Source organism: Phalacrocorax aristotelis, chromosome 15 (assembly GCF_949628215.1).
Source record: "Phalacrocorax aristotelis chromosome 15, bGulAri2.1, whole genome shotgun sequence".
Lineage (NCBI taxonomy): Eukaryota > Metazoa > Chordata > Aves > Suliformes > Phalacrocoracidae > Phalacrocorax > Phalacrocorax aristotelis.
In genome coordinates this window covers 13,500,420-13,526,941 of record NC_134290.1, presented here as the reverse complement: position 1 = coordinate 13,526,941, position 26,522 = coordinate 13,500,420, and the positions used below count along the sequence as shown (strand labels likewise).

Sequence of the window (26,522 nt, the reverse complement as noted above, 5' to 3'; positions counted from 1 at the left end):
TTAAATGCACCGCATACTAGAACTTGGTTTTGTTTTCTTTCCTTAAAATCTTCAACCAATGTGGAAAAGGTAAGTGTATAAAACTTTATGTCTCTATTGGCAGATTTTCATGGCAGTTTCAAAAAAGCTATTTTAATCTCAAGTGTTGGATGTAAATACGATGTTGGAGTTTCTATAATGCTATAGCCTTCTGTTGGCTTATACAACCTGCAGTTATAAAATACAGCCCTTTCTTGAACAAAAGCCAAGATCTTGGAAAGGATCAAAGAATAAAAAGCAGAAATGAGTTTGTCAGGAGATGGATTTTTTAATGTCACACATATAAAATAGTCTCAGACCTAAACCACTTTTTATGGCAATCTTTGCTGCAGCATCACAGTTTCCAAGGGGGTGGGAGGCATCCTGGGGCTGCACCCACCAGAACAGCCCGCTCCACGCCTCGCTGCAGCCGGGCACTGCGGACACTGTGCCTGCACGGCCAGCGTCCTGGCGGTACCTGCAGCACCGGGCTCCCGACCGCGCCGCCCGGCCACCGCGCCGGCCCCACCGCGGCACATAGCTCGGGGTTGTGCAGCCCAGCTTTGCTCAGAGGAGCTGCCGAGGTCAGGGCTGTGCGCGAGCCACCCCCCCGCACTGGCTCTGGAAGCTCACAGGACATCAGGGCAGGTGTTATTGTTTCACCCAAAGGGATTTTTTCCTCTCTGAAATACGAAGTTTATTCCTCTTCCCCTTCAAGATGGGGCTGGTTGACAGGGGGACAGGCTGAGCTTTTATAACGTGGGTCACTTCTCTACAAGAAGTTGTCCATTAGCCAAAATTGTTTCTTACTGGAGCTGAATTATGTTTATCTTTTCTGAAAATAAGGTCGCAGGGGCACATGCTGGAACATGGACCAAATCCCTGGTAAGGCCACGGTTTCAACACATGCCAACAGCGACAGCCAAGTCGAGATTTGTTACTGCAGTGGGAGGTGGACTCGCTCTAGGGACTACGTCAAGATCAAAGAGAAGCTTCTAATTAGAGAGGGAGCTCTCTCCAAAGCATCCACATGCGTTTTCAGGATAGTACAAGCATCTTGTGGGGCTCGCCTTTCTTCAGCGGTTCTTGGAGGAACAATTGCTGCAGCACACAGTCTCGAGGGAGGAAAAATGAGTCCCAAAGAGCACAAGTCTTGGTGGGACAGGGATCAGCTGGTTTGCCAAGCCTCACCTGCAGGATGACGGCGGGGGGCTCTGGAAGTTGGACCCGAACTTCTGCGTGCTGCAGGTTCAGAGCAACCCACACACGTTGCTCCCTGACATCAAGGGAAAAATACTGTCCTGTGGCAAGGGCTAGGAGAAAAAAAGTCACTCTATTACCCAGAAAATGCTCCCGACCCTTGGGCTCAGGTGGGGCAAGAGAAGCAGCCCGATCTGTGCTGAGCCAAGTCTGCGGCAGCTGCTTGAGAGAGCGCACAGTCCCAAGGAACTCAAGAGAAACGATGCTCCAACCACTGCACTGCAGCAAAAAGTTCCCAGCTAATCCACTGGCCAAATCCACCCCATTCCCAGCCCACGACCGAGTGGGACCAGAAAGGCAAGGCTGGGGTTGGCAGAAGAAGAGTTTAAATAAGTAGTCTGGCGCATGGGGAACGTGTTTTAGCACGTCGCCCTGAAACTCATCACAAAGCCCTATTTAGCCCAGGTCTGCGTGGGATCAGCCCTTTGCCACAACATTTCAATAGGAGAGGATGAATTCCTACCTCCAAGACAAGTTCCTTTTGCTCCACTTGGTAACAGCCTGCGCGAATCGCTTCCTCCTGGCCTCCGTGGTGGCAAGGTCGGGCAGAGAGCAACGAGGGGTCTTCATCAGCTCCAGCGTAGCTTCATCTAGGGTTAGAAAAAAAATAATAGAAATCATGGGAATGGTGGGCTAAGAAATTCCAGGTGGGACAGGGAGGTGGGAAGTGCTGGGGATGCAGCAGCAGAGCAAAAGGCAATGCCCAAGTGCCCGCTGGAGCATGGCACCAGCCCCAGCATCACCCATGGTGACACCCAGGGCGTGCTGAGCCCCCCCCCGTGCCACGGCTGCATCCAGTGACAGCAGCAATTCCTGCTGAAAGCCCATTTCTTCAAAGGAGCCACCAGCTGGGGCTGCCAGGAGGCCAGGGGAGATGACATCCCATGGCTCGGGGGTTAGGCGCTAAGCTCTGCTGTGACCATCAGTGGACAGTTTTATTGATTTCAGAAGAAAATGCAGCAGGTGACCTCTTATGTGACACTTTACAGACCTCAAAAATTTGTGTGGAAAACCACCTGTGGCCAGATTTGCTTATATTCTAAAACATAAATTTTTAATTATTCTGTTTTATTCCTTCTTGCTCAATTTCCCATTATTCCCCTGGCAAAGCAGAGACACGTTCACGTGTAAGTAAACTATATCTCTGTTCAGCTAGCAGCTCATTTGGAGAATATTCATACTCCTTATTTATTTTTAAAACTGAATGAAAGCTTAAAGCCCCTATTCTCATCTGCTGAAAGGCAGACAAGTTGTTCACCCATTTGCCATGCTGGCTTTACTTCTTTACTTAATGCTCTGTTTTCAGGTGCAAACCCACACCCGTGACCTGCCCCGGGCAGCTCCCCCAGGCCGGTTTCAAACACCCCTTCCAAAAATGAAAATGCAGATGCACTCGAAAGGCCACCCTTGCTCCCGGGCCTCCTGCAGCTTGTGATAAGGTGGAAGAGAAATAATTGCATGTGATCAATTAAGAGCAGAGAGGGAAAGTCCCAGCAATGGGACGTGGCCAGCGGCTGCTCAGGCGGCAGCTGCTCCAGGGACCGACGGAGGGCAGCCGGGGTGCCGGCATAGACAGAGACCGGCCTGCTAATTAGCAGCTTCTCATTAATGCTGTCCCGAGCAGAGGAAGCCAGCTGGCCACGTGGCGGGAGGTCGCGGCTGCATGTCAGGGAGGGAGGGGAGGAGGGCAGACAGGCACCCTTCCAAGGGCCGGGATAATGCTGGCTTTCTCCTTCCCTCAATGAGGATATTGAGAGGAATGACCCTGGCCACGCTGGGGAACTTGGGTCGCTTCAGCCGGCCCTCGGACTGCTCCCTCCCAGCCAGATGTGGCCGCCACGTCAGGCAGAAGCCACCCATCGCCCTGTGCTGCGGGCTGCCGGGGCCACCGGCGAGGGTGACGGGCTCGCAGCTGGCTGGAGGCAACTGGGGGGGTGCCCAAGGAGAGCCTCACCAGCTCCACAGGCACCTCGTGGCTGTATGTGCCACGGGCAGGAGCTCCTCCTCCATCTTCCTCCCTCCCCTGCGCTGTGCCCCAGAATATCTGCATAGACAAATTGGGAGGCTTAATCAGATTTTTGTTCAACTCAATGTGATGCTGCAATTAAAGCTTTTGAACAGGACAGCCTATCAGCCTTAGTTTCTCTGTCTTCTTTTCTTTTCTTTTCCTTTTTTGTTTTTTGTTTTGAGCACACCAAGAGCTATTTTAAGCACGATGGGAAACCCAAGGGTGTGTGGGTCTGGTGAAATAATTGCTTGCCTCAGGTCCTTGAAAGCGCAAGGCAACAAAGCACCTGAGCCATGTAATTACTCTTACAGCTGCAAACTGGGCTGTATGTTACACCCGCATGAGCTTTTCCTGGAGATGATGCTACTCCACAACCCAGCGCCAAGTCCCCTCTCCTCCCAGGCTCTGCAAGGAGCTGTCTCTGCAATCCTCTGCACCGGAGAGAGGAGGGATCGCGAGCCACTGACCTAGGACCCCTGTTGCCTCGAGCCCCCCAAAGCGCTGCATGGCAGTGATGGCCTTGGTGAGCTCCTCCTGCGTCTGCAGTTGTCCTGTGACGGGATCTGGAGGAGGCAGATACCCAAATTTCGTCAGCCAGTCCTGCAAAACAGGGAGAAGCGGGGATGAGAAAAGGAAAGGAAAGAAATATAGATGCAAGGAAAGATGGTCCGAAGGTCCCGTCCGTTCCGCTTGGAAATACTTTTCCCATTTACATGTTTATACCCAGCTTCCCCATCGAACTGCGTGGTCTCTGGTAACAAATGGACGTGTCAGGATGGATCTGTACACATCACTTCAGTAATGGGATCCGGCGACCTTCACGCATTCCAAGGGTGACATCTAATCTTCCCACCCGGCTCCAGACCATCTTTGATAGCGGCGGCAGCACAGCCCCACCCCGAGGGTCACACAGACGCCTTTGATTCTCCCTTCGGACGCTGGCAGCTCTTAGGGGAAACTTGTTGGCAGAGCTGAGAGCGAGGAGAGGGGAAAAAACTGCCTGTCAAGAGGGCCAGGCAATGCCACCTCCATCAGGACCTCACTTCCAGTGGGAGCCCATGGGGGTCTTGGGAAGGATCCCGGGGTCTGATGGAGGAACCTTGCTGGCCTCCGGCCGAGGCAGCAGAGCAGCTGGGTTTTGCCTAACTTTGTCTCGGTCTGACCTCTCCGACCATAGGTGCTGTGCTTTAAACTTTTGCTGTCCCCCGTGGGTGCCACAATAAGGTCACAGCGTCCCCTGAGGGGTGCGAGGAACAGCTCTGCGGCCAAGCACCCTTTGGAAGTCCCCACACGCCGGCACAAGCGGGCTGTGCCTGCTCTCCCGGGTCCCCTCAGCCAACCTGCTGCAATGCCATCAAAGTGCTCTGACATTAATCAACCCGCTGTGACGTCCTGCTGCTTTCCAGTCCAGGCACGGCCATGGTGGCCCAGCTTCGGGACAACAATGCATTAAGGATGCAAACAGCTTGGCAGAGGCTCCCTTCACCTGGTGGAGACTAGCTGGGACATGGGGATGAGGACAACCCTGCAGTCCAAGTCCCCTCAATGCACCCTGATGGCTTGAAGGTGGCTTGTTTTATCTTGACCTCCACAACTTCAGGATTTTGATTGGAAACAAACCCAACCATGAAGACACTGACCCCTGCTCCGAGCCGCGCAGTCATCTGAGACCTGGGGTGGATGACCTCAGGCTGACAAAAACCTGAGCCCTCCGGAGAAAAACATCATGGAGATGTAACATGCCAAGATGCTTCCTCAGGCCACTGCGGGACCTCGGCTTGGTCCCTTCCCACCAGTTCCCAGGTACCATCAGCGCTGCAAAGTCTTGGCTTCCAGGAACCAAAACGCCGCCCCAGTGAGACCTGGCAGTTTCCCAGCAGTGCCATCATCCTCCTTCCACAGTGGGGAGGGGTACGGGGACAGGGGAGAGGAAAACCCTGCAACAGCCTTCCCCTAAAATTTGGCAATGTCAAAAAGTCACCTCTTGTGACTGATGGTCCCTGCCATTTAAAAAAAAATATACATAAATGGATTTAAAAAAACCCAAACCACTGTAAGAATATCAGGTTTCTTAACTTCAGATTATTTGTTCAAGGGGATAAATCAGCAGAGTCATGCTCACCCCAGCAGCACCAGAGATGCCAGGACTGGCTTGATGGTGAAGCTGAAAACCTCGGTCACCCGCAGCCCCTGACAGGACTGACTGATTTATTTAAGCAGAGAAATAAATGGCGCTTCTCTCTGTGCCCTCCTCTCCAGCATTTCCACATGCCCTGGTTTAACCATCTCCCCGCCAGTTGCCTTAAAGCATTTAGAGCCAGGCCTGGGTACCTCTACCACCAGAAAGCAGCAGGGACCTGTGGAACACCCGTGGGCCCCTCTTTGCCAGAGCCTAAGCAAGCACAGCACGTGCCAGCAATCCCCCTGCCACGGGTGCCTCATTAAACCCAAGGCCTTTATTTGATAGGAATTTGTCTTTCAGAGGACAATACATTTTTACGAAGATCTTTCTCTTCCTCTTTTCAGCCTAAAACTGATGAAAAAAAAATGCCATAAATCTCATTCTTACACCTGCTTTTTAAAATGTCTCGTGAATTATCTTTCTAAATCCTTTCTTACCTTCCTTCTTGCTCCCCTCCCCTACCTCGGCAGAAGGATCCGCAAAGAATAATAATACTGCATGCAGGGGATGCCATAAACACCTACCCTCTATTTTCCTTATCTGTATCAAAGAAACATTGAGCTATTGAGCCTCTTGAAGACTGATATCGATCTAGACTTCCACTGCAGTCAATACGCCACAAATTTATTGTAGTGAGATTAGTGCCAAAAGTCAGTACCTGCTTATCGCTACAGTCTGAGCGTCTCAGCTTAGCGTCATCTGCAGCGGCCACCCCGAACGCCACGGCGTCCCCAGCCCCTCTCTGGCAAGCCCCCACTTCCAGAGCTTTACGACAGATCTCCCCGTGCACGGTGTGGCTCTCCACTGGGGAGCACCGTCTCCTGTGCCGGCTTTCTCACCGGCGATTCATTTCCCTCCTCACCCTCCTTCCCAGCCGCCTTATTTCAGTGGGGTGGTGTGTTGTTATAGCCAGCGAAAGCAGCTTATCTGGCCATTCCTTGTTACTTAATGCAACTCCATTAGCCGCCACCCTGCTCGGAGCACGTTAGCATCATCACAGCCTTCCCTCACCATCAGGCTGAAGGCCAGGCCAAGCGCGCTCTCCCCTTCTCCCTGCTCCTATTTGTCCCTTTGCATAGCAAAAACATTTGTGACAGAAATTAGAGATACAATTTGCCCCTGATTGTTCATGAGAAATCGGCTGTGACACGGAGCTCCGCAGCCGGCCCATCAATTGCTGAGCGTGGTGGGGTTTAATTTGGTTTCTTCCCTGGCCGTGGAGACAGTGTCATTTATCCTCTAATGACAGCGGAGCCGCTGCTACACCGGAGATGTACGCAGCTCGGCCCTGCTCAGGTCCTCCTGGAGAAGGAGGTGGCAGCAAAAGGCTGGGGAAAGCAAAGGCATGGTAAGGCCCAGCCAAGGTCCTGCTGATTTCCTCTCCTTCTTGACCCAAAGGGACAGGAAAAGCACAAGAGGATGCCCCAGAGCAAATGGGGGCCTCCCTAAAGAGAAGATGGAAAGAACAGGCAGATATGACAAGCCCTTCACCTGATCTACCTTGCAAGCACTGATTTTCCTACATGCGATTTTTCATCTAGACCATAATGTTTATCATGCCTTACTCAGGTTCTCCATAATTTTATAGACCTCTGTGACATCGCCCTCATTCATCTCTTTTCCAGTGTACAGGTTCTGGCCGGTTTCCTCTCTCCTTGTAAGCAAAGCTGATCCATAATATTGAACTTTCACATTCCACCTTTGCTGTGGCAGAAAATTTCATTAGGGAAAATGCAGCTGGACTTGGAGATGAGAAAGACCAGCAGGAATTGTCTGGCTAATTATCTGTGTGCCCTGTGAAAGCTTTTCAGATACTTTCTTGTCCTTAATTAGGACGAAAGCTAAACTTACAAACTTCCACAAATGAAAAATATGAAAACATTTTCCACTGAGATAACTTCAACCTGTTCCCTTCTTATTTCCACTTTTTTTTTTAAATAAAAAAAGCTTTCTTTTCCCAACTCTCATTAGCTTAAAATGTTTAAATGAAATACTCATTTGAGCTGAATGCTAAAATTCTTTGAACATATTTCTTGCCTGAGTTGGCACAATAAAAACTTTTCCTTAAAAATGTGCTGCATTAAATGAATTGACCTAATCCCATGAGAAGATTCAGCTTCAGCAACTCCCTATTTTAAGACGAAAAAAATTGCTTCACCAAAAACTTCAGATTGAGCCAATGCCTGACCATCTCCCAGCTCCGAGACGAGCTGGGAACGAGCATGGCTTCACTACATAGCTCATGCCATGGCCCGGGGCACGTACCTCGGTCTGGGACTCACAGGGTCCCACCTCACTGTGTCTCTGGCGCCCAATTCCTAATCTATAAAATATTTGTAATGGTATTTCCTGGTGTCCCGTCTACTGGTCCTGCCTGCTGACACTGGGAACTCTTTGGGGCGGCCCATCCCCTGCTCTGCTTTACCCCAACCACGGGGGGCTGCCGGGCCAGACCCGGCCAACACTGCCATCGCTGCAAGTAGACCCACATGATGGGCTTCTCCTCCGGTGCTGGGAGTTAGCAAAGATGGGGCTGGGGAAAGCTGGAGGGAGAGAGCCAAGTCCACCATGGATCTTCTGACCCAGCTCTGCCATTGAGCAATACAGAATGAAAGGCTTCCTATTGTGCTCCGGGCCAGGAAAAAATAAAAGAAAAGAAAAAAAGAAAAAAGAAAAAAGGAAGAACTGCATGCCTGGCAAAAATGTCCAAATCCATCCATCCATCTGCACCTCCCCTCCACTGCATGGATAAACACAGCTGCCAGCAAGAGCCCTCACGCCGCTCAGCGCTGAGCACATACAAACCCCTTAAAAACCACAGTCGGGGTGTTTATTGACAAAACACCGTCCCTGCGTGGGGCTGGAGATCCCACCCTGCCCCACATGGGACGGCGGGACCCACGCCGTGTCCCAGGCAGCGGGGAAAAGCCATCGCAACACGTTCATCTCTTGGAACCAAGGCACCAGGAACGGAGGCTCTCTGGGTGCAGCCCATGCCCCGTCCCCTGCGCTTTCATGGGACCAGCCACCGACAGACAGCACAACTCCAGGAATGAGGAAAAACTGTAGGGGGGAAAAGGGGGAGAAGAAAAAAATACTAAAAAAAAAAAAGCAAACCACCCCAAAAAAGAGGTTTTCCCTGCCTTGTACCCCTACAATCTTTAAAAAGTTTGATTTTACCCCTCCCATCCCACCACAGGAGGTACCCAATAGAAGATGTCTTAAAGGAACTGCTTCAAAGCAGAGTTTTCCTTTGAAAAGGGACCATGTTAAGGGTGACGCAGCAGCATCGTTCCTCCACGGAGGTGCTCTGTGCGCGTGTTCAGAGACAGATTGCTCATTTGGTTGGCTAAACATATGCTCTATGATTTTTTCTCGCCTTGGTTCCCGTGCTGCTGTGGCATAGCGTAATGGGGAAAAGCCTGCTTCTTGCCTTAAAAAATGGTAAACAGAACCTAAACCTGCAGAATTTTTTTTACACATAATTTTTTTTTCTTTTGGAGAAGGCACAAAGTTAGGAAAAACTTCTCCCCTGCAAACAAACCCTGCTTCAATTATGGACTTTTTTTTACTGCTTAACCCATTTGAATGGAATAGCGGGGAGCGATGCTGCTGCGGCAGCAGCCAGGGACAGTGGCTCTCCAGGGCCAGGTGATGGCCCAGAGCAAAACGCTGGCTCCAGCAGCAGTGAAGTCTCTGGTATCACTTATACGGAGCCAATTTTCAGATTAAAATGGCAATTTCATTTCTTTCATCTATGTACTTCCTTTGTATCAATACCCTTTTGTCCTAGAACCTACTTACTTGCTTCATTTTAAAATAGATGTAGATATTGTCCCTCTTTTATGGAAGATTTATAAGCTCTGTAGGTTTGCTTTTACAAATATTAATATTATATAAGCTGATGGGCTTATTCAACTGCCACAGGCAAAAAAAAGTCTCAGTCAGCAACTTTTCTTCCTGATTATTTCTTTTTAAGGGTCGTAGGTTGGCGTTTACAAGAAGACAAACTCATTCAGGGTAACAAGGAGAGGATAAACAGGATAAACAGCAAAACAGAAATCAGGACAAGCAGAAAAACTCTACCCAAGCCAGTTCTGTGCTTCTGCCTGCTCTTGTATTATTATAATGTGACCATGTGTCTAAAGCTTAGCCCCAAAACTTCAGGGTGGTTTTTTTTTTTTTTTTTCTTGGTGTTGCGTAGACGTACAGGGAAAAAAACCCAGCCTTAATCCCTTTGCTCAAGGATGTCGTTTTACCCAACACATCGCAAAGCAGAGAGAAGAGCAGAGAACTACCTGGCTCCTCTGCAGGCTCCATCCCCATCTCGTCAATGCTGGAGGAGGAAACTGGGTTTAAATTCACGCCCCCATTGACAGGCGTGCAGGCAGCACCCACAGCGCTCTAAGGGTGGTGAGCTGGGACACCGTGGGCACCTCCCCCTGGTCCACGCCACGGCCACCGCTGCAGAGACACCTCTTTGCAGCAAGGGGCTGCCCTCGCAGTGACTTGCAACACACGCCCAGAGACTCCCTGGTTGTGCAACACGCACGGAGAGCATGCTGGTATATCCCAACTTCCAAATTTTCAGAGCACTCCAAGGCTTGAGCAGAAGCATGTTTTTTTCACTCAAAAGATCCTTTTCATTAATATTCCTTTAAAAGCTTTACCAAACTGCACCTTTGCTCATTAATCAAGCTACCAGTTGCTTTTATTCATTTAAAAAGCTTATTGTCATGGCTGAGAGCCTAAACCCTTGCCCTGACCTGAACCTGGCCCTTGGCTTTCTGGTGGAGGCAGCCCCGCTGAGGTCCCTCCCCACCATCCCCAACAGCCCCGGCTGCAGCAGGGGCACAAAACACCCCAGCAGTCGTCTCCTGCCGTCCACACCAGATAACCACAGAGAAATGGGCTTTGTTGTAGGGTCACCCAGCGGGGAGAGGAATTTGAAAGCTTCCTTTCCTGCTGGAAGTTCCTTTATACCCTGGGTGCAGTCACGCTTCACACATGCAGGGGAAGAAAATCCAAACACACTATTCAACAAAATTAATGACCCAGATTACTAAAATAAAGCTACAACCCAAACATCCGGAACTAATTTCCAAATTACACTTCACTTTATCTCTGCAGCTACTATTAAATAGGGTGGAAGCTTTTAAAGTAAAAATAATTAAAAAAAAAAGAAAAGTCACCGCCACCACAAGTTAGATTAAAGGGAAATTGCTTTTGGCTGTTTGAGTTTTTCTTCCAAGTTTCCAGAGGTTTACAGTATTCAAATTTTTACAGTCATTTTCCTGAGATCAAACGACCCCAGGAACAACGCCCATTAATTAGAGCAACACATATGGTGCTGCAATACTCCGAGGAGCACGCTCCTGCAATGTAACGGGCTCCGGGCCACGCAAAGCCAATAATTTCCTTCCAAAGGTTGCCACGCACCTCTCTAATGAGCTATCGCACGCACGTAATCAGCTGATTAATTCATTAGGAGACAAAACTGCAGTTTGGATTAGAACCAGGATTTTGGTTGCTACCACTGCTGAACTGTGGGACCAGTTTCATTAGCTCAAGCCAGAGGAGTCGCTTGAATCCAAACAGCTATTTAATTTGAGCGAACGCTGTGCACAGAATCCAGGGTAGAAGTTAATGCAGCTGCTAATGATTTCCTCTCCCTCCCCCTTGCTTTAAATATTCAATTATGTTAACAACAGCGGCATTGCAAAAGGCCACAACCTAGAAGCCCTGAAGATGGCAGGTCCCTTGGCAAGGGACAGATCACACCACTCGATGACATTGGACCTGGGAAATCCAGGTCATTAAAGATCCAGCGGAGAGAGCACCTCTGCTCCGGCACGGCTCGCTTCCCAGCCAGCAACTGGATGCCAACTTGGCTGCCTACGGGTCCCGTCAGACGTGATCAGGTCTTGCCTGTAGCCTCAAAGGCTTGTTTGCAGGGCTCTGCTCGTGTTACGGCTCTCCTGGGTGCCAGGGGATGACATCCTCCATGGGGCAAGGCAGGCACGGAGGAAGTCTGTTCTGATTTAGAAGCAAACTTCATCCACTCCTCGGTAGATGTTACACAAGGTGTGAGCATCTCTTTGGTTGGATGGATACCAAGAGCCTTCCCAGAAACACTAAGTTAATCAAGAGATGTAGGAGCAGAAGGAAATTCTCTGCAGACCACAGAAACAGCCTTCTCAACCTCTTTGAACTGAAGATCAAAGAACCAATTCCCACCCATAGAAAGCCGGCAGAACAGCGCAGCGCAGAACAGTGTTTACTACAGCTGGCTTAGGTTTCTTTTCAGAGTAAGAAAAGGTGACAAAATATATGAACAAGGTACAGTTTATACTGTATTTTCAACATAAACGTGCATTTTTCTTGGTGGAGATTTTCAGCACATCCTGAAATTTTCCACTTGAAGGCAAAGACGATGCAAAAAATGTGTGTGTAATTGAAACTCCACATGACCATCAAAAAGGAGTTTCAACGGGAATAGTTTTTTGTTTTTAAATCAGCCCCAGTTTTGCATAATGCTGCCTGTCGCAGCATCCATTTTCATCAATGAGTTATTTAGGAAGGAAAAGAAGAAAGACCTGGCGTATAATAGTCTGTTGGAACTATGATGGGAAGTTAGGTAAATGACTGAATTAGCATTCTTTTATCTTGCTGCAAAAGTAGCTCTAAACCATGTAACTCGTTACTTAACATGGTTTATGAAAATAACCCTGCTGCTTTCGTGCGGGTGCAGTCAGAGGCCGTTTGCGGCGGGCGCAGGAGGCTCTCCCCTGGCAGCACCGTGTCCTGGTGACGGATGCCACCGGCCGTATCCTGTGCTGAACGGCAAACCTGGGACTCTGGCTCTCCCTGAATACCCCCAGCCTTGCTCACTAAAATGGAAAGCGCCAATGTTTGCAAATAAAAACGCGACCAGTTTAGTTCTCTGGTGGGCCCAGAGGCCAATAACCTCGCCAGGGGGATCTAAACAACCCGAATACTCTATTCCATTGAGAAGCACAGTACGTAGTTACCACTGCAACATATGGCACATAAATACTGGCAGCAGAGTTTGGATGTGCTTTAAAATCCACTTTGGATCATCTGTGTTGCCGGTACCCAGGCTGTGCCTGGCTTCATCTGTGTGATGGAGCATGGTGGAGCTTGGGTTAATTCACGGGCTCGCTCTGGCTCCATTTACGGAGGATGAACCAGAGTTCGGCCTCGACCGATGAGTCCAGCTAGGAGAGACAGTGACCAGGCAGGGTGGAGGAAAAAGCCCAACTCCAGGTGAGAGATGGAGCAACTGGAAACCATGAGACCTGCCACCCACTGCTCTTGAAGCAGCTGCACTTGGATGATCTGCAGCATTCAAAGCTCACACAGAACCCCAGGCAGGCGTTTCTCCTGGATGCCAGCTCCCCTCTGTGCTGGAGCCCGGCAGCCGGCGAGCGCCCAGAGCCAGGGAGCACGTCCCCCCAGCACGCCTCCTTCCCACCAGCATCGCCCGCTGCTGTGCTCCGAGCACGCCCGCAGGTACGACTGGATCAAATCTAACCTCAGATCTGGTGTGACAGGGTTAAATTAAATGTCACCAGATACAGTTCTTACAGCATTTGTAAGCCCAGGAGAAGTCTCCTCCCCGCATACCTGGCCGCCGTCCACACGTAACCAGGGAAGAGGTTTCCCTGCTCAACACAGCGCAATAAATCACGGTGAGAGGTTGCCTCATCCCTGAAATCACATCCTCTCTGTATGAAGGAAAAAAAAATCAAAGCCAAGACTTTGCGAATTCAGGGTTTTCTGGGCACAGGACACGGGAACGTCCACGGTTTCCTGGATGATTTTGCACAAGGCTCATCGGAGTCCAAAGCCGCCGGGGGGCTGCTGCGAGCAGAGCCAGCTGGACAGTGCTCCTCAGGAAACATCTGCTGGAGATGGATGGAGGGAACAGAGCGTGCCTTGACCCTCCTCTCCCCGCGCCCCTCCACCTTGTCTCACCCACACCGCAGGAGGGTGGGCCGGGAGGGCAGCGGCTGTGCCCCTTGTTCAAGGGGAATCCTGTGTCAGGAGGCTCCCCGAGCCCTCTCCACCACGGGAGCTGGGACGCCTGCCCCGTATGCAGGGGGGAGGCTTTGCAAGGCGGGCTCTTTGGGGGTTTGGTTCATCTCGGCACACAAACATTTGGACATTTAATGAAAACCTCTGAGCTTCCCGAGTATCCGAGATGGGGCTGTTGACATCACCCAAGCAGACTGTGCAGAGAACTCCCAAACACTCCTCTCTTCCAGCTGGACTGGGACCAAGATGAGCAAGAAAATGATGAATTCTTTTAAAAGAAGTACAAATTGCTCTTTACCAAAGTGAGAATACACAGCAAGGCTCTCTTAGGGGGTGACTTTAGAGGTCCTGGTTTTCCTTAATGAGCCTGTCCATCTCATTGGACCCAAACGGCACATTTGCTCACAGAACGTAGGGAAAGTCAATGACGCATTGAGAACACAATGGCATTAATCTATATTCTCTCCTGGTCCCACTGAGATGAGCTCCTACTCTTTCAGTTTCAGTCATTAAATAAACCACGTCTGGTAGCTAACTGAACAGACTGCTATACATCAAAACAGATCTCTCACTAATGCCATTTATTGGATCTTCTATTAGGACAGTGCCTTCTCCAGGACAGACTCCAGACCTGACTTTCTCTCTGCAGCATGACCAGTAACACCAGAGTTTGGTTTGGCCCATCCACGTCCCCACTCACAGCTCTCACCTTCCACCCCAGGCTTCAGAGTTGAACCTCCAGCACAGCTTAACTGTTTCCCCATTTACAGCAGCCAACAACATTTTACCCTGATAAATCAGCTCAGCTGCACATCTCTCCTCTACTCATTAGCCCGGAGATGAGTGGCTTCCTTCCTCCCCCTTGCAGCATCATCCTTCCCTCCAGCTAGGTAGGCTTGGTCTTCAAGATAACCTCAGGACACAGACTGCCTGTTTAAATATGCTCACAGCATGGCTCGACAGCCCTTTCAAGAGATTGCAGAAATTCTCTAGTCCTCTGCAAACTGGGAATTCAAATGCACTGTGCTCGGTGCTAGGACTGGTCCAAGGGCTGCTAACAATCACCGCAGTCCCTGTGTTTCCCTCAGCAGATTTTAGACTGGTTCTTAGCTGCATCTTCCCGTTTAGTTTTTAGCAATGAATACATTGTGATATTAAGAAATCTATAGATCAGAAGCTGTGCTGGGGTGTGAAACAGAGCATCCATTTGGGAGAGAATTAAGCCCCACTTATGTCTTCTGTCTCTGGGTCTACGTGACTACAGGAACAACACATTTGCTACCTGCTTGGCTTTGCTGCTTCCCCCAATCTATTTAAAACAGTGGTATTACAATGAGCTTTTCTTGTTGACAGGCTGCTTCTATTAGCTGTACAAGTGTCTTGAACAATTATTGATGCTGTGGGCAACTGGCGAACAGGAAAAAAAAAAAGAAAAAACGAGCCTTCTGTTCATGAGCAAGACTGTTAGATCAAAGGAAGCAATAATATTGGAGTTCTCAGGTGACCAGCCCTCAAGTGCAAACACTGGGAACTCTGCAGAAGTACTTCAGGAGCACCCCACAGGCTGTACAAGCTGGAAGAAATCACCGACTGAACAGCGGCAGATTTTAAAAAAAAAAAAAAAAAAGAAAGAAAGAAAGGGAAAAAAAGCGCCCTGCATCACCACAAAGTGTTGGACAATTTGCAAAACATGACAAAAATTCTTTAATTATTAAAACAAACTAACTGAAATGAATAATTTAACCTGCCCTGACTAGTCCAGGGCATTTTCCTGTGGCTACCAGGATGACTCTGCTTTCAGTGAGAACTGGCGTTAAGCATGACCTGGCACCAAAGCGATTTTGCAGAAAACAACCAGAACAAAGCAGAAACCAAACCAACCGACAGGTTATACTCCTCCCCAGGGGGATTCCAACTGTACAGCACCTGACTTTGGCAAACGGGCTGAACCATGCAACGCAGAACTTGCTTCTACCAGCACTCCTCCCATCCCAAATGCTAGTTTAAATAATAATAAATCTGCATGTCTGTACACTCTGTTACCTCTTCAGGCATTATAAGCTGTATCAAATTATGCAGCACCTCTTGTGTATGTACCAGACCACCGCGGCTGGACAAACAGCAATAACTAGCTCCCGCACGAGAGAGGCAAGGATGCGAGGATGCGGGTGCCGACCCCTCCTCTCACCAAGGACGCGTGCATCCCTCCAGCCCTGCGCAGCCGCTCCCGCCAGCACCCGGTCCCCCGGCCACTGCTCGCACCTGCGGCTCTGCCACACTGAAGTGCGGCCTGAGAGCAGAGTTTTCGCCATGTTTTAGCCTACTGAAACGTGGGCACCGGCTACGGTTTGTGTATGTACTACCAGTTTTGTTTGCCCTTGCTCAACCCCCCCCAGCCGCTTCCTGGCTTTGCCCTGGGCTGGTCGTGCACAGCTTCATCCCAGTCAAGTGCAAGCTGATGGGGTATTGGAAAAGCAGGGCTTTTTTTCCTCCTTGCTAGGAGGTAGGCTGCCGTTTGTAACACAGCTCTTTCCTGATGCTGGCAGGGAGAGTTGCCTTTCCTGCCCCACCAGGACCGCAGCTCCACAGGGGAGATAATCAGCGTCCCCTTCCGACCCCGCGCGCTGCCGGGGCTGTGCAAGACATCAGGAGCCGGCAGTCGGCACACAACTGCTCTCGCTCACGTGGCACGACACAGGGGAACACTCACGCATCCAGGAGACGCATCCCTTTTGCTCCACGGCTGCTACTGGGAGCGTTTTCATTGCACAGCAACCTCACACGGGTCTGGTTTTACCAATGGGGAAACTGAGGCAGGGGCAGCAGAGGAAGGCGAGTGCTGGGTCACTGGCAGCAGTACATAACCGTGCCTTGCAGACAGCGGCGTGAGGGGCGTTTGGCTGCTGTTCCTGCACCACCCGTCCCTGGGATGTGGGCACCCCGCGGGTGGAAGGACGAGAGGACTGTTGTTTAGGTCCTACCCAGGTAGTTCAGAGCAAAACAAGTTCCAAACCCCACATCCCACCTGCAGTAGTGAAAACGTCTGTCTCCCCAGCACAGAGGGGCTTTGGAAGCATCCCCAGTAGGTCCCACCGGCTTTGGAGTATTTCACAAGGGGTTGGCTAGTGGGATCCAAACCAAATGAAGCCTGGAAGCGTCCTCAGGCCTGGCTGAGATATTACCAACAATTTGCCTATTTGAAAAATCTTCCATTTTGCCCAAACCTTCCAGATTTCCAGGCCCTGCTGTGCTCAGGGCAGCTCAGGACCAGGTACCAGAGGGAGAAGAAAGGTGTGGGCTGCACAGCGACCTGGCAGGCTGCAGCGAGGGTGCTTCATTAAGCACAGGCATTTTGGGCGCTCAGGATCATCTCCAGGCTCCCGCAAGTGGAACTGAAGCCAGGGGGCTTCAGGGAAGCACCAGGGGAAGGGGGTCCTCATTGTGCACAGTGTCCCCCAAAACCGAGGCTTGGCAGGGGTGGACCAGTCTGGGCTGAGCATCGCCTGTGAACGACCACGTCGCTAATTAGGAGTCCTCGTTCCCGGCCCTGACTGGGAGCAGCAGGGAGCCTCAGAGGTGCCTGCAGTGACTGATGGCACCGGCAGCACGGCAGTCACTCAGTCAGAGGTGACGCTTTATGCGCAGGCTGCAGATAATAAATAATATTTGGGTGGCTTTTAACGTTCCCTTGAAGAACACGGGTACAAAGCACTGTTTTTGTGACTCATGTCTATTTGAAGGGACAGGGGACTGGGGAGCCATGCGCCGAAGGACCGACTGTCCTGATGTACCCCCCATGCAGCTTCAAATAACCCCTTCAGGAAGCCGGTCCCCCGGAGACACCAGCATCCCCGGGGCACCTGCCAGGCATCCCAACCCCATGGCCACCATGCCCACAGCCACAGGCTCACCCCGCTGCTGCTGTCTTCTCCTCACCAGCCTGCAGACGTCAAAAACCTATATTATTTTTCCTGCAGGCTTGGACGGGTGGGGGGCGGTGGCAGCCTGAAGCCCTTCGGCAGGGACGAGCCTTTTCCCGACGCGATGGCCGTCTGCGTGACCACAGCCGCACGCGGTGCCTCGGGTCCAAGCCTGATCTTAATTACAACAGCATCGCTGTCGCTCGCTGCAGTCCTGATCGCACCAACGTGCGATGTGCAAATTAAAGCCAGTGCCTGCGATTTTACACATCAAAAGCTACTCTGGGCTTGCAATAAAGGAGCCCGCTCTCCCCGCCGCCCTCCAGCCTGCATCTCTGCACATCCCCTTCCCAGCACTGCTGGCAATAGGCACATTTATGCACAGAGATCATCTCTCCCCCACTGGGCGGCAAATGATGAAATAAAAAGATTATAAAACTTACGTATTTGAAAAAGCTCTAATGGGAAAATATCCCCAATCTTCTGTGGTCTCTCTATGGTGTTGATCCAGCCTGACGCAGCTGGAGGTATCCTTCACCTTTCTACATGTAAACAGCCAGACTTTATATACCTATTAGATCTATTTGCAGTGCAGACAGATATTGAGATTAAGGGGTTTCAGCTTCCCAGCCACGTACCCCATGCAGAGACCCAGGTAAAAGGTTCCCATCTAACAGCCCAGCTACCTCGGTCTCCTTAACCCTCAGCCACGCTTCCCTGCCCTTGAGCCCCGGTTTGCCTCTTGCACCATAACCCCTATAGCATGGGCAAAAAAGGAAAAATTGATGGTTCTAACTTGTTGAATCTTTGCTAAAAGCATGTTTCCCCTCTGTGAGGGCTGTGGGTGCTGGTGGCGATGGCAGGACGAGACAGGTGGCTCCTGTTACGGGCAACCGCTGCTCTGTGCTCACCAGATTTATGCAGAACTTCATCCCCTGGCCCCTTCCCGAAACCTATTACAGCAGGAACAACGCAGGCTAACTTTTGATACCAATCAAGCTCATTAAACGGAGAGGTCTCGCATTCCTACATAAACAGAATATGAAATGCAGAGAAACTCCTGGAACAGACCATCCAGCACAGCAGAGCAGCAAATCCATCTGGTAAATTGGATACATTTAATCACCCCAGGTTTGTTTTGCCTTTTTTTTTAAAGGCCCATACATTTTGATTCCTTCAGCTTCACAACACAAGCTCCGTCAATGCATTTGATTGAAAATGTCAGAGTGACCATCTGTATCACGTCACGAGCAGAGCCGCTCTCCTTGCAACACCAGGACGGCTCTTCATCAGGAGGAGAGACATGCCCCAGCATGCTGAGCGGGCTGCCAATCTCATCGGCCGTATATATCAAGTACCATTTATTAACTATATGGAAGCCAACCATCCAGGCCTGCTGTCTCCTGCCCTAAATACCACAAGAACGATCTCATCTCCTGCTGAACCTCGTGCAAAAACATAATTGGCATCATCCCGCAACTGCAGAGTATATATAGGTACTGCCAGTTGGACTAGACAAACTGCCTCCAATTTGCATCTATTTCCAAAGCTCGCAAAGCTGGGCAATACCCCAGAAGGAGCCAAACACCCTCCCACAGGGAGAAGAAGCCGTGCACAGCCACATCTGCAGCACCCCGGTGCTCAAGGATGCAGAGTGGTGATGGCCAGCGAAGGCCAACAAAACCTACCAGAGAGGCTGACGAAGACAGGAGATGTATGTCCTTGCAGGGACTAAGGCAAAGCACCGAGTTCTGCTGACTGCGGTGCGTAGGATTTTGCCTTGACCATGCAATGAGCTTGCTCAGAAATGCAGGTGACAAGTTTCTTTTCCGTAAAGAGCGGGGTGAATCCTTGCTCCTCCTTATCAACATGTCAATTCTTCCTGCTTTGCTTGGAAAAGGACGAATGCTGCCGCGGTCAAACTGCAGTGAGCGCAGGAGAGCTATAAAAATATCAGTAAATAAGTGTTTTTCCCTCTTTAACACAGGGAAGGAGACAATTTGACCTTTCCAGACATCTGCAGCTTTTTACAGCTCTAGCCCTGCCTTTTAGAAGATGTTTCGGGGTACATCTAGCTCACAGGGGTAGCACAGACAGCTCTCAAACAGCTTTAAGAGCAGGTTCAATGCTGAGACCTGCCTAGCTGCTGTAATAAACTAGCTTTGTTTTGTTCAGGTTTTGTTTTGTTTTGTTCTCCCTACATGCCACAGCCACAAGTGTAGACATTATCCTTTATTTTCTTCCCTAGCAAGGACGCAGACGTCTCCGTGCAAGCAGATCTGCCGTGCAATTAACCCACTTTAGCAGACTGCTCTCCCTGAGCAAAACCACAGCAGCAGCCACGGAGGTAGGACACAGCCCCTTCCTCGAAGGGATGAGACTTTCAAAGCATAATTAGGCCAATTTCAGCAATCAAGCAATTAAACCAAGTTAATCTTGATCCTGGTAAAATAACCAAAGAAATCAAAATGGTAAACCCCTAAGTTAATGCAAATTTAAGCTTTCACATTGATTGCCCATCACATATTTATTTCATTGCTTAATCTAGCAGCGCCAAAATTAACATTCTTCTAGGAACAGTACAACTAATAATCCTCAGTGCCTTTCAGTGAGCAGCAGCATCGCCGGCTCCAAGGCTGCTGTCCTGCAGGGGTGCACAGAGGCAGACAGGCAGAGCCCATCCTTCCCCCAGAGACATCGCTCCACGGCGGCAAGAGAAATGGCAAAAGGAAAACAGGGAGGAGGAGGCGTGGGCTGGAGGTCACGCTGCGGGGAGCACAACATGTGCCCCACGTCCCAGGCAGATGCCCCGGCCACCGAACCTCAACGCCTCTCAGCAATTATTCATAGCAGCGCTTTACATTATGCATTATTGTCTAGCCTTTTTTCCTGGTTAAAGCCTCAGGTTAAAAATAGAACAATGTTTCTGTTGAAAAACTGGCTTTTTTTAAAAAAAAATAAATATATATATGTAAAAAATTTTTATCTTTTGGGAAGTATTTGCAGCCAACGGAGCGTTGCTGGGGAGGCAGCGCGGCAGCGATGCTGTCAGCTGCCTCCCCACCAGCACACATCAGGCCATAATGGTTAACGAACCCCGCGTAGCCTTTGCTTTGCTCCCTTTTCTGTATTTAATGCCACCATTTATAAGGCCCTTGGGAAAAGCGATGGGTTTGCGTTTGAGCGTCCCCTGAATTTTTAGCAAGAAACCAGGTTTCTGCGAACAGGGGTGCAGCTGAGCACCCCTATGTTTAATGAGGTTATGTCAGAGCTGGCTGTGTGGGACGAGCAAGGAATTTGCAAGAACCTTTCTTTTTCCTTTATTTTTTTTTTCCTTAAATGAATGCCTTTTGTCACTTTCCCCCCTCTCCTTTCTGCTTTTTGCAAACAAGTCATCGGCGTGGCTCAGCAGCTGCGGCCTGGCCTGGTGGGTGCTGCAAGCAGAGAAGCCGAGGCACGCGGGGCTCCCTGAGGATCCCCAAATAAAAGCATTGGTGCTCCCGCCGCAGGAAGACTCCAGGGTGGGGAAAGTCGACTGGATTTTGCCGCCGAGGACTGTGTTGCCCAGTGGGTTGGCATGGGGACCTCACAGAGAGCAAAGAGGCAAAAATGCCAGCCCAGCCTGACGAGGAGGGGAACAAAGTCAGTGGAAACCTTCGCCGCCCTGCTGCTAGGCTGGGGTCGGTGTGGGTGAGCAGCCAGTGTGCCTTGGGTGAGCCCCAAGCTGGAGCCAGGAATGCCTCAGAACCGTTCCTGGTCCAACAGAGGAGCGCCCAACCCACCAAGGGAACATGAGGGAAGGTCCACACAACTGTGCCATGGGGTAAAAATGCATCTATCGTCATCAGCCACGCTGCAATTACCGCAGAGGGGTAGCAAGGTGCTTAGAAGCAGTAGGTGCTCTGCAGGACGTGTATTACTTGCTGTTGCAAAGAAATTCAGGCGGTGCGTGTCTCCCCTTGCCTTGCACACACAATTAGACATGAGAAGGGCATCTGCCCTATCTTCGGCTTCTCCTTCCTCCCCTGGATTAGCCCCGCCACAGGCAGCATGAGGCTCCTCCACTACTGAGGTACAGCAGGAACAAAACAAGCACAAGAGAAGAAACTACTGGCCTGCTCTAAGAGTCAAGTTCTTCCATGACAGACAAAACCAGATACCAGAGCTCCTTCCTCGGCCGCTGCTCTTAGACAGACAACCTGGAGAGGGGCAACTTCACCCAGTCTGTACTGTCTCAGTCATCCTGACACTTAATTTTGATCTGTCCTTTTCCTTGCTTTAATACAAAGACCTCGCCTGGCTTTGGTCAACCTATCCATCAGGCTGAGCTTTCAGAGCAATAAAAGAAGATGTCCAAAGTCCATCCTGTAGACAAGGGAAGAAATCTTGCAGTTAGGACTTGCCACAAGTCAGGACAGCATTGTTATATATCTATTCTTTGAATTAATGCCTTTTAGCTAAGCTAGCAAGACTTGAATCTTTTCCAGCCCATAGGCTCACGGTTTTACTAAGTAGCAAGTATTGACTTTTAAAAAGGCCAAGATAATTTTATGACCATCAGGAATATTTCAAGCTATACAAAGCCAAATAATGGCGGGGAGGGGGGAAGAAATCAAATCAGTTCATATATATCAGGCCTTAATTACAGACTGACAACAGTCAGGAAGGAATTTTCCCTTTCAGAAGCAGCATTTCATACGCTGTTAGAGACAGGGCTGGCAGGAGCTGAGGGCACGTTTGCCCTTCACGGGACGGGCCCAGAGATGGAGCGGCGAGACCTGTGCTCCCACCAGCGATCGGGTCCCTGCTTGGCCTGACCCAGCGTCCTTCACCATCAAGCCAACCTTCCCTTGACCTCTGGGCTGATATATTGGGTGCGCGAGCCTGGCCACATGCTGGATGGAGAGACATGTTTCTCTCCCTCAACCACCCAAATAAAGAGGGAAAGCCACTGGCACCGAGCTTATGCTGGAGCTCCAGAGGAAAGCATGGAGAAAACATGCCATGAAAGCACACGAGAGACAGTTTCTCTGCGACCGGCTTGAGGGAGAAAAGACTATTGCTAATTAATAGAGTGGAGAGGCTAAAGAATCAAACAGGAGCCCAAATATATCAGATTAATTGAGCTTGCTGGACAGGCGGGAAGGAGCACGCGGTGGGCAGCGGCCGGCCCCACGCTGGGCGCTCCTCCCCGCCCGTCCCTGCGGAGGGGCGGCTGAAAACCAAGTCCTTGTTGGGACGAGGACAGCAAAAGTTAAAAGGTTGTATTTTTCTCTCAATTCCATGGCTATAAAGAGCCTTTCTCTGGAGGACCAGCACCGAGTGCAATCCGCCACTTCAACTACTGCAAAAATCTTAGCTCATTTTGCTCCCAGTTCGCCACTTCCTGGGCCGGCAGGTTTCGGGAGGAACATGGCAGCAAAGGAAGGGTGAAATCTCAGCTTCTCTGAAACCAGGGCAAGACTCCCACAGCTCAGAAGGAGCCAGGATTTCTCCCCCACATCTGATCACGCAGGCGAGGAGGTCTGAGAAGTCACTTTCCTCCTCCATTACCCATCGCCCCAGCGAGACCCAGCCTCAACCACGGCCACAGTTTGCACCAGGTGGGAGTATAAACATGCCAGCAAAAGGCATCCTCTGATGGATGGATGAAGAGGGAGGAACAGAAGAAAATAGATTCAGATTGCTCTGACACAATTTAATCTGACTAAAAGCCGCAACCGCAGAGACAGCAGCAGGCGGACGCCCGTAGTAACCCCAGCCCACCAGCTCAGCAGGGCCCGTTTTAATGGACTCGTTATTCGCTCTGTGTTTGAGTATATTGTACGCCGTTGTGTTGTACTACAAAGAGCATTAAAGCAGCTTCCTGGCTCTCAGGGCACAAGTGACAGATAAGACGGCTTGGGGACCTGGCTCAGTGGGGTGCTGGAGCGGGCAGGCTCCACCGGGTCACCCCCGCAAAGCTTGGTATATGAAAAAGCAGCATGCGAGGCGGGTTAGGAATGCGAGGAGAGGGCAAGAAGAAAGCATTGCATACCCTGATAAAGAACATCACAGACTGCTTGGTAAAAGCAGGCAAGTGTCAACCAAGAGCAGAAATAAGACAGACCCTAATGAAGATCTGGCTGAACAGAAAATTCCAGCAGTGAGCTGCTTTACAGGGATTTCTAAAGCAAAGGCGGGTTCATGAAGGAACTGGTGTTGGGAGAAGTCTGACCCTCCACAGATGCTGCCAAGGCTGAGTCCGCACAGCCCACAACCTCCTGCTGCCCGCAGCCCCCCAAAGCCTTCGGCAGGCAGAGGGTGCATTGCAAGAGACGGGTGGTTCCCCACGGCACGTCTGCATGGTTATTCCCCCCCTCTGCCGATGCCCCAGCTGCAGCATCCCCCCCATCTTGCCAGGCGGTCCAGAGTGACGCTGCACACAAACCCACGGTGATTCCCCGCTTGGGGGTTAGGTACTAACGAAGAGGTTCCCGGCCCTGCTGCCTTCGCACCCACCGCACCCATCCTCCTGCCTGCACCCGAAGCATCAGAGGTGGGCCCTGCCGTCTTGAGCAGCTTGACACTGAAGCGTTTCCACCAATAAATCCACCAACACACAGCAAACCAAAACTATTAGGAGAAAGCAAGCAAGCTCTTTGAGTAAGAAAACTTTAGCTGAACAACTACGAGCAGGGTAAACTCAAGATGTACTTGACCTGGACAGCAAGAAAAGCCATCTCAGCCTGCTGCTCCCACCTCTTTGCTGCTGGGGGCTCCACCGGCTCCGCACGCACAGCCCCAGCAGCTTCCAGCCATCCCAACGCTGGGGACGTGAGGACAGCAGAGCCAAAGCCAAAATCCCCTGCTGCTTGGGCAGATGACGCCGGGGGCAACAAGAGGCAGTGGGTAAATGGGGAGCAGCCGGGGACAGGAGCTTCCCCCGGAGCTCAAGTGCGTAAGTGCATTTTAATGTTACGTAAGGGTAGACTTTACAGCAAGGCTCCTTTTGAAACAGACCTTGTAAGGAAAGGTTAAAGCTTAAATTATTCTCTCTGAACTCGGAGGCTCAGAAGTGACATCCTTCATGTTGCTTAAAGTCCTGGAAACTGGAAGCACAGCCCTGCGCAGGGTCTGGCTGCTGGCGGGGCTTCAGGCTTTAGGGGAAAACAAAAAGTTGGCAGGACACTGTATTTCTTTTCATTTGCGCGCTTACCACAGCACGGGCTGCAGCTGGGACCAGCTAAAGAAGTGGTGAAAATCACTTATATTTTAATTAAAGAGCTGGTTGAGCATGCCATTATTCAAGCTCATTTTGGGAATTTTTTTGACTGGGATTCTCCAGGACACCCCTGGGAAAACCAAAGCAGCATCTTCAGACGCTGCCCTGCCCCATCCCCTTGGTTGGAGGGACCAAGCAGGTCCAACGCGGCCAGATGCTCCCTGGGGCTCTCTACCCAAGTAAGACACCTGTGGGGCTGTGAGCCCACAGCCAGCACCCCTTGCAGGCAACCTGCCCCACGGTAGCTGGATGTTGTCTTTCCCATTACTGACACAGGATTCTGCAGGACAATGTTTAAGGAGGTTTTGGTTCAGCTTTACTCAACAGCCACCTCCATCCCTGCCCATCAGCACTCCCTACGCTACGTGCCTGCAGGGAGAGCTGCTTATCCTAAGGGAAGCATTCCCTCTCTGGCACACTGCAGTACTGTGTCTGATCTCTAAACCATGCCAAGAAATAGATTAGTTAATAGACAGGAGGAAATATTTACTGCTTCTGATAAGGGGATGTTCGGAACCCGCCCCCCGGCACACCCTCAGAAGGCTGCGAGCACCTTGAAAATAGGAATACGATGACTGAAGGGATACAATAAAAAATATCATTAAGCTGTTTTAAGACTGCCTTTCTGCCTTGACATATGTTGTCCCACTCTCCAAGCCCAGAAATTAGGGGAGAAGGGGGGAGGCAGGACCACTGTCCCCGAGGGACTGGCCGGGGTCCCACTCCAGGTGGGTCTGCAGAATTTCTAGCAAGAGCAGGAGGCAAACCTGGCCTGGGAGATGCTTCAGGGGCTGATTGCTCAGCCTAATAAGCTATTTGAGATGCTGAAGCAGCTACATAAAGAACATATAGCTATGCATCATTTTAATTATGCATATAATGGCTTTATCTTTTTGTTACCTTATTTCATTATTGAAAACCTTTACTTCACATATACATTTAAATTCTCAAATCCAGCCACCAACAAAACGACTTGTAAATAATTTAATATACAACGAGGCACCAATTCCTCCAAAAGCTGCAATCCTGCAATGAGAGTACTGGAACCTCAGCATCTGACACTTTAATGTCATACTAGAGGACCCAGAAGGCAGCAATATATGGCTCCTCCAAGCTACACATGCTCATTTAGAAGCTGTAGCTGAGAAGCTTGTGTGAGAAGAGCATCTCTTGGTGATCATCAATATACAAGAGAGGTCTTTGGCATGCAGCAAGGCAGGAGAGCCTGCCAGTGAGTTTGCAACACCAGCACGAGAGCGGCACGGAGAGACAGAAAAGAAACCTTCAGCTGTGTGGTCCTCTCTACCCTGGAGACCCACAGCCAGCGACACAGATTGGGCTGGGCGAGAACATTCCCCTACCCACGTCTTTTGGCATCGCGACACCACATTTATGACGGAGAAGAGTGATTACAGCACGCCAAACCACATGGAGCAACAAAGAAGGTATTAAGCACTGGTAGCAGCTGCTGAGCACCAGCATCCCTGCAAAATAAACCCAGGAGATCCAAAGTGAGACCCTCACCTCCCAGCTGTACCAGGAGGAAACGCTGCTAGTTTTCCTAGTCCACAATCAGTGTTTGCTTAATAAATAGATTTTTCTAATTATGTTTGTCAACTTTTCTAATTTCACAAGTTATGCAGCACAACACCTTAATTTTTCATGTACCTGCCTCCCTTTTCCCTTCCAATAAAATGAAATTAAAGACAAATCCACCCATGCAATCTCTACCCCAACGGAACTAAGACGACTTTCACCACAGGCATCCGCATGGCCAGGCTTTTACCTTACATTTCTTCATTGCTTTTATTC

General features: G+C 50.4%; 1 protein-coding gene across 2 annotated transcripts in view; it reads right to left on the bottom strand.

The window, feature by feature from the left end:
* MMP17 (matrix metallopeptidase 17) overlaps positions 1 to 26,522 on the bottom strand; it is a 68,585-nt gene that overhangs the window by 21,461 nt on the left and 20,602 nt on the right. For both annotated transcript variants that reach the window (XM_075110210.1, XM_075110211.1), the window contains exons 2-3: positions 3,754 to 3,886; positions 1,742 to 1,868 (exon numbers count right to left, since the gene is read on the bottom strand). In XM_075110210.1, coding sequence (XP_074966311.1) covers positions 1,742 to 1,868; positions 3,754 to 3,886 — 260 coding nt within the window. The remainder of the gene's footprint in view (positions 1 to 1,741; positions 1,869 to 3,753; positions 3,887 to 26,522) is intronic.